The following is a 12,450-nucleotide window of genomic DNA, read 5'->3' on the forward strand; positions in this document are numbered from 1 at the left end:
GTGGTGGATTTAGGTGCTTCTGTTGTCTCAGCTGTTCCTTGTGTTGTTTCCTTTGAAGTAGTTGTTTCTCCAGGTGTGATTGTAGTTCCTTCCGTTGTTGTTGTAGCTGCTTTAGTGGTAGTGGTACTTACAGTTGGTGTTGATGTTACAACTGTTGTTCCTGGGCCTGGTGTTGTTGCTGGGCCTGGTGTTGTGACAACAGGCACTGCGGTTGTAGTCTCAACAACACTTGTGGTAGCAGTTGTCACTGGACCGGTGGTGGATTTAGTTGATGTTGTTGTCTCAACTTTTTCTGTTGTTGATATTGTTGGTCCAACTGTGATAGAATAAGACATTTTTTAAGTGGAAGTTATTTTTTTTACAATGTATATTTATATGCACACCTATTGTATGACTATTAAAGAATGTTAAATACTATATATACTTTTTTCTTTATATGTTTATTTTTCTTGTACATACTAAAACAAAATAATTAAATAGCAGTTAAATGTATTCGCTAAGCTGCGTAGATAGTAATACCTGTCGTTGTTCCACCTGTGCTGAACGTAAAGGGCGTTGATGTAGGGCCAGGTGTGGTGGTCGTTAAGCAAGGGTTGACTTTCCTATTTACAGTCCCGTTGGCCCCACACATAGCTGTAATGCAGTTTCCTAGCCCATCCGTCGTGCTGTAGATGGTTTCCCCATATCCGTAGTATTTTCCGTTTACGAAGCATTTACAGGCTGCAAAACAAGAGTATCATCTTATTAAGGCAAATATCAATGTGTCTCTGTGTATGTGCATGTGTGTATGTGTCAAAAAATGTGTACTTACAGCTCATGTTGTAGCTGCATGACATTCCGGAAACCTTACAGGAGCTTTGGAACAGAGGGAAACAGATGCCATTTCATTGCTTTTTGACATATCATGCACAAACTGCAAACTTTTGGGTCCAAATTATAAATCATACCATTTCATTAACAAGGCCTGCATATCTCAAAATGTAAATTTTTAGCATAAATTGGTTGATGTTCAATTGACCCTCTAAATACTGCTCAAGCCACTCCTATTTGTTGGTGTAATGGGTTTATGTGTCATTTTGGAGGAAAGTTATCCAGACTATAAAATACGAAAAATTGTGACAGAACAAAAAAATATGAAAACAATTGTAAATACTACTTAAAGTCGCAGGTTACATGTGTACTGTATTGTCATAGTTAACAGCTCTTCAGCTTTCTCACGTTCATCAAAAATGTATTATTATTTCTCTCTATCAAAAGCGAACTCAGTGGAGACACACAATTCAAGTTATTATACCATGGCTGATAAAGACAACTTTTCACAGCATGATATAATGACCTTTAGGCAACTGGAAAATGCACTTGGTGTCCACAATTGCAAAATTGTATGAATCTGCGGGCCACTCAGAAACTATTTCTACAATCAATATTGTACCAGGGACAGGAAATTAAAATATTACATTTCAGTTGTTAACAAACCTACACACCCTTGTAGTTTGCATACCTCATTTAAACAGTGATCATAAAGTCACCATTAAAATTCAGTCATGTTCCACGAAATTTCTTTACAACAGGTCTGCAATTCATCTGGCATATTTGTCCACTTGGACAATTCTTGGTAATTTTCTATTCATATCCTCCAACATTTTTGTTAAACTGTGTAATGAAAGAAGGTAGAAAGTATATTTATTTTATCCTTGATAGCCATTCCAGGTTGTTTTTTCTATGTGTTCTTTCCGTCAGTAAAATCTGACCTGAATGATTTGAAGTGAGATAGTGGCCTCTTGCACACCCATCATTGCCTTACTCAGGCATGATCTCCAGGTAAAATCTCGACAATTAGCTATGGAGTTTACCCAGAGTCTCCCTTTCACACAGAGATTTGTGGCAAAACTGTATGATGTTTTTCACCGGGAGATATTCGTTTTCTTTTAGTTTTTCATTTTTGCGTAGAAGCGTCATCAACTGAGATTAATCATTCCAAGTGTATGAGACGTACCAAGTGTAACAGTTGTTTGATGGAGCCTCATCTCCAACGCTGTAATGGGTACCTCTATCATCATAGCAACCACACTGGTTCCATTTAACACACTTCATGGTGTCTTCATCAAAGTATGGCTGGTTTGGAGGACAATGTGGATAGCAGCCTGCAAAGCAATTACAGTAGATATAGGGATGACGGATACAGTGATCAACCATTTATATGGATCAAAAAGCTTGGGACAGCTGAGATGATGTCGGTGTGTGTATGTTGGCGAGTCAGCAAGAGAGAGAGACAGAGAGAGAGAGAGAGAAGTGAGTGTTTGTGTGTGTGTGCGCATGCACAAATACAGCAGTACCCAATGTGATATTTCCCTCAAGTTCTGCAGAAGCTTCATACAGAAGCTATGCCATTCGGTTTTAGTAGTCACCTGCTTATAGTGATCAATTTGGCAAACGTGATCACTCTAAACGCTTTCCATTGTATAACATATAAATCTATTCAAACCTAATTGGAGGCGCCATCTAAAGTGCTCCCTTTACCCGTTGGGAACAGCTGTAGGCCCAGTCTCTTGACTAAGGACACCTTACCCTTAGGATATACTGTAATTACAGTAGGAGCTGGGGATCACACCACCAACCCTCTGAGTATGAAACTTGCCTGTCCTCTTGAGCCACAGTTGCCCAATCAAAGAGTCAAACAAATCTAATCAAGAAGTGTCAAGTCAAGATTTATGCCAAGAGATCTGTCTAATGCACCTTCCAGGGCAGTGATGAGGTTCGAACAGTTTCCTGATGGATTTCGGCATGTCTTCATGCAGGCAGCTCCACAAGGCCTGTAGTGCCACTCACAACCATCAGGAGCATTATAGTAGTCACAGAAAATAGCTGTAAGACAAAATGAGCATTAGCTTAGCTTGTGACACTTAATATGACAAATATATTTATTTATTTTTTGGATAAACACACAATTTAAGGTTTCTTTTTAGCACCCAAGAGTGCCCCTAAATCCTTAAATCCTGTAGTTCAAAATGTTCTGGTGTAATGGTGACCAAACTTACGGCACACTTTTGGAGTTCTCCATTTAACACACGCTCCAGCTTCATTACAAGCTTTGGCATAGGCAGCCACAGCAGTGCAGAGACATTCACAGTCCCCACCGGTGTCACAAGCACAAGAGTCTCTCACACAAGAATCAAAGTATGGTCCAGGGTCAACCTTGAATACACAATACTTTAATGTTAAGCAAAAAAAGTGCAGGGTAACAAAAACGTTAAATGTTAAAATATGCTAACATTATTATTAGCAGCAGTGTCACCAGTATCTTACCAGTAGAAATACTGGGGTGATGGTGGTGTAGAATGTCAGAAATCACCAAAATCATATGGAATCATCTACTAGGGACAGTAAATGTCCAGTCCAAATACTTGACAGTCAAGCATATAGTTTCTAAGATACCGTGCTATGGACCAATTTTTTTATTTTTTATATTGCAGCTAGATTGGCAGACCACCTGCCTGACCAACACAATAAGCAAAGAGTATTTAGACCCAATATTGCAAAGGAACAATACAATTTGTAAAATGGTAAAGGTTCTGTTTTTTATTTAACTCTTTCTAGTCTTGATGACCACTCAAACTGTCCCATACATTATAATAGTTTTGTGTATGTGCAAATCTATACTATAAAGTATGTTTGTTATCACCCTGGTTACCTGTGAATGACAGTTCTGGAAGGTGACACTGGTGATGATGCTACATTTTTTCTGGGACCAGGTTGCCCGGTAGCCGTTTGAGGAACAGGGATCACTGATTAGTTGGGCGCTGGGGCAGCTGGAGGAAACCCTCCAACTGTTACCAAATTCGAGAACATCGGCCACGGTCCCCTGAGAGCTTGTGGTGAAGTCATTCCTGCTGTTGCCATCATAGTTTCCACACAAACCGCAGACTTGACCCTGGGAGGGAGGAACCAATGACATTTACTGCTATATGATAGAATGTGATCTGTTTGTTGTCACTGTGTGTGACATTTTCATTTGGTGCCATTACTGTCCACTTTATAAAGGGCTGGAACTCTTGTGCATAATATTCTTCAACCCCATGGATCATCTGTGTAAAAACGTTATAAAATGTACACAGAGAATTTAAGCCCAATTCTTAATAAAAAAATGATTTAAGCTCATTCAAAGTTGAAGTGGTCAATTTTCTCTTGAGGCTAGGTACATATTAAAAACGTACAACTTTAAACTTTAAATATGTTTTTCTGAGCAGTTTGTCAAGTCCAAATTTAATTTTCCTTTTAGCTCTTTTGTTTCAAACAAATATCCTGCTCTGAAGATATTTCTGCATTACTTACCATACTGTCCTCTTAAAATGCACTGTCAAAAATATTACAAAAGTTGCTTTTTTAAATCACATGACCCGATAGGTCCATGAAGATTTTCATGTATCCTGACAATAAGCCAGACTGAATAGAATTTGTTTAAGTAACTTTAACTTTTGCAAAAGCTAGTTGTAACATAGACTTGTTGACTTACCTTGAAATCTGGGCTGAGTTTAATGAAAAGACTGGTCTTCTGGTCCCACATGAGCACGAGTCCTGCCTTGATCGTTACCACTAGGTAAATACCCATCTTGTGTATCTGAGCAGGGAACACTTTGCTGCTGCCCTTTATCACCTGGAAGTTCTCATCTTTAAGTTGGAATTCATTATCCTGTGGGTATCAAACATGCAGTTATTACTGCAACAGTAAGTTGACGTTCAAGATGTAATCATATCTTAATAGATAATTAAAAAAAATGTTTCCCTGTAACTCTGACCCATGTTCCTGAAACCTGGGAAGAAACTGCCTGCTAGAATTTCATCCATAGTCCTAGCTTAACCCTAGTGGTTAAGGTTGTGATCTAGTGTTTGAGGCAGAACATGCACATGCACACGTGTGTTAAGGTTGTTTACCCCCAGGAAGATCTTGATGGTCTTGGAACAGGTAGTTCCTGTGGATCCACATGGAACATTCTCAGTGATGATTCTGAAGCTTCCGTTGCTCTGACCAGTACCACAGAAGTCCTGAGTAAAGCACAGATGTGTAATACAATTACTGGAAACCATTGTTTAAGTTACAAAAGCTACTCAGTGTATTTAGATTCTCTACATATCTGTCTAAATAGTAGCTGTTATTGGTAGTGGCACATCCATTTAAAGTATTGCAGGTACTGACGAAAAGGACTGAGCAGCTCATATGTTGTATGTCTGAGAGAAAGTAGTTGCCCATGAAAATGTTGCTGCTGTATTAAATTATATTTTGCTGCTGCTATGATTAGGTTTCATGCTAAATTCAACAGAGCTAACATCTAAAGGATTTCAACTTTAACTTCTGCTTATCTACCCGTCTGCCACTTTACCTGGAGGAGTGTGTATCCACACTGTCCACTGAAGTCAAACCTCTTATCATCAAATGTGACGTAGTGGCCATCTCCATAGATCCCACATACAGAATCACACAATTTTTCGGTACATTTGAACTTCCTTTCAGTGCAATAGCTGTGGAGACAAACAAACAACAGAGACAAACGTTCAGTCATGTAAACCTGCAGAGGAAAATTACAGAAACTGCATTTTTTTACAGCAATGTAGGGCATGTTTTAGGAGAACTTATTTTACAAGGAATCATCAGCAAGTATCTGTCATTACCATAGTTCATTTTTCTTGAGTTAAGAATACAACAATCTTGGTGCAGATTTGAGTACAATGACAACAAATGCACTCTCACCACCTCTCGATCGCACCAAATCAAGCAACTATTTTGATATATGTGAACATTAGATTGTGGAAAATATGTTTAGACCTATTGACTATTTATTTAAAAATCTAAATAATTTTACAGTATTTACAGAACTATTTTCCATTGTCTGTTTGAGCACAGTTTTCGGCCTCAGAGGTACAGTAACCCTAACTTGGCCCTTTGTTTAAATTGTGTGTTCTTTGTTTTAGGGCTCAACACAACTGACCATGCTGGCCTCAGAAGGCCATGAAGAAGACCTGCAAGTTTCTGTCACTCTTTCACTGACAGACTGACACACGCACACACTTACTGCATTAATGCTATTTAGTTAATTAAAACTTTTTTTTGTTATTTAAAGACTATGCGTGGTGTCCTTATTTTGTCACATACCTTTGAGCAAGGTTCTTCCTAACTGGTTGTAGGGGGAGTCAGTTAAAAAAAGATAGGGCTGCCTTTCTAAGTAGATCTCCCTCACAGGACAACTAATGCTGGACAACAACACATTTCACTAAGATGAGGTCTGCATGGCACCAAACCAGAACTAGGTTATCAGCTCACCATCACAACACACCAGAGGGAACCTGCCACTCTATGTTGTATCATTCTTTACCTCACAAAATTGATGCATCACATGGTCCCCAGAGAAGAACAATGATCTGATAAATCAATTTGGTTTCAAGACAAAAAATGGTCTGAAAGAATTCAAATACTATTTTGTGGTTAATAAATTCAAAAAATTAACTTCTTTGAGGGTGTACAGTTTAAATATGGACAACCAGACTCACATGGGTTACTTGTCTCCACGTACAAACCATGAACTAATGTAATTAAAGGAATACATAACGTTTTAGAACTGGGTAAAAACTGAAAATATCCAAGATAAAAAGGATGGGAAGAAGATACAGTAATACATCTACAGTAAATTATCAGTAATTATTTAGTAAACAATTACACCATCAATATTATACAGGTGTGTTATTTTATCAATCCAAATTAAGAAGCTAAATGTTAAATATAAGTGACATCAATGTTAAGAGAGGGTGTGATGAATTTCTTTTTTAATCAATTTTTTTTACTATCTTAGATACACTGGGAAAAATAATTACAGTAATTGAAATTTTGTCACAAAGCCTCCAATTTTTTGAATGTGTATTGTTAAGTAAAATACCAAGTTCTGTATAAGAAGTATATATTTAGTTATATTATAGGCTTTATTATTATACTAAGTAATAATGAAAGTTTGAACCAAGGAGAAAAGTCATGGTTTTATTACGAAAAACCTAACATGACTCATGAGTCTTACATAATACAGGAGATCTATGTATGTGTTAGATTACACACTTTTCTTTTGCAATATTATGTCTGTTGTTTTTTACAGACACATATTGTCTATATGAATAATATATGTAATGTATTTTATATCTTGACTGGTGTCATTTCTTCTGAATCTCAAATCCCTGTAGTTCATAAGCTCTGGGAGAGAGATATTTAATGTGTGTATTCCCATACAGGTACATAGTATTATGGTATGTATGTAAAGCACTGTACAGACCAGGTGTTGCAGTCGACCGTCAGTGTGTCTTGAGGCTGGTAGATCTTTCCGTTGTGCACACATGGACATTTGGATTCCTTGATACAGCCACCTAATCCATCTGACACCTGGCCATCAGGGCACATGCAGCCTGACAGACAGCCTGTACTGATCTATATTTAGATGAGAGAGCAAAAAGAGGGAGTCAGCAAACAGGATCTGCATATGTCCATGTGTGTCTAAATGTTTGACGTGTGTGAGTGTGTATATGTGTTGAGCTGTACTTACACAAGCCATGTCCAGAGTGCTGCAGCTCTTTTGACACTCAATACCAGGAGTCCCGGGTTGAGCCTCGGAGCAGTTGAAATATACCATGGGGGAAGTACATATTGGCTGTGTAGTAAATAACAAAATTCAAATGAGCTTTATTTGCATTATAACAGACTTATGATCATGTCAAAATTTCCAGTTGTCTTGTGTGTAATTCCTTCAACAATTTCCTCTAATTCAGCATAAATAGCTTCATTATTGCATGGAGATTTCATGATCTTGAAAAGAATGCCTTTTTAGCTATCGGTCATTATTTCATTCACAAATAGATTGTAGGAGTCAATCGCTGAATTCAATAAATGCTAATATCTGTGATCTGAATTACAGGGATTGAAGGGTCCACATGTGCAAACCTACATAGAGGTGCTCCTCCTGGGCAGCTGAGAATTCCTTGTCTGCAGGAGCTGTTAGTACAGGTATGAGAGGACGTGGAAAACAGAGTTAGTGTCTGAAATCACTCACTAATCACTATATAGTCCACTATATAATACATTTTGTATTGCTGTTCGAATGTGAAATTACATATTTTTTACCCTACATGGGCGACTTATTGTATTCCACAGCGCATCGTGACAAATAGTGTAAAACTGAGCACATCCCAGCACAAACTTTCAGAGTTCTTTTTATTTCCCTCTGGGCACATTTCTCCTGCGCCCCAAAGGCTCCTATCTCTTGTATTGAAGAGGAGCTGGAGCTAAAATTTGACTGTATGTGATTCTTCCTCATGATAAGAATGGTGGGGCAGCGCCCTAACGCCCCCTATTGACCAGCTGCCTCTGGTAATTGTTACCTATAAAACACACTGTTGTTAGTGACTGCTTAAAGCTCAACTGTTGGCACCACTGCCCTCTGTACTTACCATGTGTGTTCCTCTATGGTGATAGTCTGTTTAGCAGGAATAATGGAATCTTTATCATAACAGGGACAGTGTGACCTGGTCACACACTTCCTCTCCTCATTCAAGTAGGTTCCCTCATTACAGCCACAGCCGTCCACTGTGGGGACGCTGACCTGGCAGGAGTAATCAGTCTGGCTCAGGGAGCGGCACATACGCATGCAGCTGGTCATATTATAGGCATACACTGTTCCTGCTGGACAAGATTCACTGAATTTGCCTGGTAGGAGAGAAAAAGAGTTCAGAGATTAATTATATTTTTCATGTAGTTCAAATTCATTGTTGCAAATAGGCAAAAGCACAGGCCCATAGAGTATAAAGTGCAGGTGAGTCCTCCAGGTCTCAGATGGACCCTACATTAAATGATCATCACAAAAGATTATTACAAAAGTAATTGCCACAGTAAAACAAAGGAGCCCTCGTGGTTTCGCTCACCACAGATGGTCGACCTCCAGCCAGTCAGGTGGATTCCTGCCGCTGAACAGGCATAGACGTATGAGGAGATTGCAGCACACATGCAGACCTCACTTTGGTCACAGTTACAGCTGTCATACATGCAGTTCTGTGAGGAGACATTGTGGGCACAGACACATGAACAAGGGTACGGTTGTTTAGTCTATTTGTCATTCCAGCTTTGTGTGTGCAGACTTACATCTTTGTACGGGGTGGGGCTAATGACAGAGTGGCAAGGAGCAAACACTCCCATAGGATCCGTCAGTTTGGAGCAACTGTACCGGGCATAACTCTCTGAGACACAGAAACATCCAGAAATGAAGTTGTTAAATAACATCATATTCCTGAAAATGACATGAGTAACTCTAAAATATAGCATTGTATGGCATGGCATGGCTTAATAAAATATGATGTGATAACCAATATATGATGTGCCATGACAAAGCATGTAAAGAGAGCTATACCCTTGTTGATGCCATTGCTACAGGGGTGTCCAAAAGTTGTTTTCATGTCTTTGCAGCTGGCTCTGGTTTTCCACGTGTTGGCAAAGGCTGCAGCGGTGCCCTCCACCAGCCCGCTCATCACCTTGAAGTCATCAGTCACCTTGTCATTGAAGTTCCCACACAATCCTAATGGATAAAATCACAGATTTACACAAACACAAACATTTACCCATATGAAAATATGGGTGAAGTATAACAAACATATACACTTTTCCACTGTTAGTTTCTAAATTTAAGTGGTTGATTGACATTTGTAAATACTGGTAAAAAAGCAGATTAAGGGGGTTATACTTATTCTGGATACATTAAGGTGCTGCATGCAGCTCGCCAAAATAAGATTCACTCATTTAGAAAGAAAAAGAAAATCAATTTTTTTTCTTAATTTAGAAAGTGTGTTGGTGGCCAAGTGTAAAAATACATTTGGTTGATTATAAAACCGTAGCAGGTCAGAGACATCAGCTGAGTAAGTGGGCCTTCAGTGTGGCTAACAACACATTAGTGTTTAATCAGAAAGAAGAATGTGGCCACCCCAGAAAGTGATGTGAGTGATCAGATGTCATCTGTGCCCTCAGTGCATTAAACACCTTTCTTAATACTTCAGTAGACTGTTATGGGAGAACAACCTTTGCATTGAGTGTATGACCAAATGTGATGGCTGAGGATTTATTACACACATTACTATTGTTTTCCTCATTGTATGAAAATGTAATGTGGACATCTGACATTGTAACATAATATATATATATATATGTATGACAAAAACGAAGAGAGGCATTATAAGTACCCATTAAACCTTAAAGAAAAATGTGGAGGAAGCTTTTTATAATAAAATGAAGTCCTACCAGAGGTTGTTCCTTTGAGCGAAGGATTAGCTGTAATGAAGACCTGCATCAGAGGCACCAGCTGGACCATTATTTGTAAGCCCAATTTAGTGCTTATAACCATGTAGAAGGATGATGGCTTGAAGACACCCAGATCCGCTGCAGTAGTCGAGAGACATTGAAAATCTCAGTTTTACAGCAACTTGTCCAGTCATTCAAAGATATTTGAATATAATTACTGTGTCTCCTTAATTCATAGACTCTTAAAGCGTGGTATAATCTTTTTTCCGCACTCAAGAAAGTAGAATAGAGCCCCCACAAATGACTCTTAAAAAACAACAACTATGGTATGATTTAAAGTAACTCACGTGTGAAAAGTGGAAGCTGAGAAGGGATGTTGTTTACAAAGACCTGCCCGGACTCCTGAATTTTAACAACCTGTTTGTGGAAAGACACATTTGAGTTTACATCAAACATTAGTCCAACGGTAATGATGGTGTCTGTTTAAAGCTTTGCTATTACTTATGTTGTGGGGACCTAAATCTGTTTACACAGTCACATTATGGGGACTTGTCTTTTCCTCTTTATGGAGAAGCAAGCCACATTATAAAAATCATTGAAGACATTTTTAAGGTTTTAAGGTTAAGTTTAGGTCAAGCTTACGATAAAGTTGAGGGTAACTATGGTTATGGTTGGAGAAAGTCTCCAGGAAATCAATGTAAGTCAATGTATTGTCTTCAGGAGTCATGGAGACACGACTGTGTGTATGTGCACGTGTTCTTGTGCCTGGAGCTTACCACAGAATTGTTGTATAAGGACAGTGTCACAGCCTTGAGGCAGGTATGTTTTTCAGATTTACCACACTTGAGCAGGTCCACCAGCAAAGTGAATAGGGAGCCATCAGCGTGCTGCAACACACATAAGAAACAAAGCTCATCACCAACAACAAACACCAATCTGGTTCAGGACACACTGAGATTTCTCTGTTGTTACTGTATAGCATGGTGCATGCCATGTAGAGAGGGTTGTGTGTATAAGGTGTAACCCTGTTGTGTATGTGGCAGTAGAGAAGCAGTGTTCCTGATGACAGTGTCTACCTTAGCCAGAATGTAGGAGCAGTCCCCATGGAAGGTGTAGACTTTTCCATCAAAGGTGTTGATGTGAGCTCCTCCCTCCACAGAGCAGGTTCCTGGGCAGTTCTCTTCACTGCATTTCCACTTACCACCCTGACACTCACTGTCAGTACACACACACACACACAGTATTATTTCAGCAGTGTTATCATGTCATGACAATTAAATTCCCTAAAGTAATCTCAACATGATTAAGCAACAGTTTTTTAAATATATGGAGAACTATTTTACAATGCTCCACTTTTTTTCAGTAATCAGAGTTGAGCCGGCTTCATTACAGCCAAATCTAATTATGGAACGGTTAGAGAAACAAAACAAACAAATTAACAATGACTGAAACCTAAAATTAACATTTATCCACATCAACGGTGAATAGGGAGGAAATGTAGGGCCTTACTTTATATTAAAGTAACAGTTGGTGTAAGTCGACAAAGGTGTGACATTAATGCTTTGAACAAACTCTAGATATCGGCAGAGTGCTATTATTTACTTTAGTTGTAAGTCATATATTTCAAAACATTCCGAAATTAATTCCTCTTCTTCACACGTTCAGTGTCCAAATAAGGTTCCGCCTCTCACATTTGACCAAATTCATGTTGTACATCACTTAAATGTTGTCTTACGAATGAAGGACCATTGAACGTCCAGCAGGTTTTATGGTGCGGCCTACTTTTAATAAATGTTTGGTTCTTGCTTATCTATATTAAAGGAAATAAAGGAAAAGACCCTAATTGTACTCATTGTCAACATTTTGTTCATATCAATCTTTGGTCAATTGAGGGATCAGCATTTTGAAGTGAAAGCGATTCAATGAAAATTGAATTGAAAATTGAATTGACTCAATGAAGTTAAATGTAGTTCTCCTCTCACCAGGATCTGCAGCTGTGATTGTACGACTCTCCTGACTGGTACACTTTGTTGTTGTGCAGACATGCACACTGAGACTGTACAATACAGCCAGTGTTACTGATGTCATCAAACACTTTTCCTGAGGGGGAGGAGGGACATGACAATCTTCATTGTCAG

General features: G+C 38.8%; 1 protein-coding gene across 1 annotated transcript; it reads right to left on the reverse strand.

Annotated features, from left to right (window-relative positions):
- Positions 1–381: 381 nt before the first annotated feature.
- Positions 382–12,431, reverse strand: LOC117759364 (mucin-5B-like; the record flags this gene model as incomplete). Its single annotated transcript, XM_034581436.1, has 21 exons — positions 382–720; positions 812–855; positions 1,997–2,144; positions 2,737–2,865; positions 3,039–3,195; positions 3,692–3,931; positions 4,514–4,690; positions 4,933–5,043; positions 5,379–5,517; positions 7,311–7,462; positions 7,578–7,682; positions 7,945–8,023; positions 8,479–8,734; positions 8,950–9,076; positions 9,167–9,261; positions 9,432–9,596; positions 10,313–10,450; positions 10,660–10,729; positions 11,089–11,199; positions 11,389–11,527; positions 12,295–12,431. Coding segments are annotated over 21 exons (2,943 nt in total), but the record flags the coding sequence as incomplete, so codon positions are not given.
- Positions 12,432–12,450: the final 19 nt, after the last annotated feature.

The sequence above is a fragment of the Hippoglossus hippoglossus genome, chromosome 3 (assembly GCF_009819705.1).
Source record: "Hippoglossus hippoglossus isolate fHipHip1 chromosome 3, fHipHip1.pri, whole genome shotgun sequence".
Classification (NCBI taxonomy): domain Eukaryota; kingdom Metazoa; phylum Chordata; class Actinopteri; order Pleuronectiformes; family Pleuronectidae; genus Hippoglossus; species Hippoglossus hippoglossus.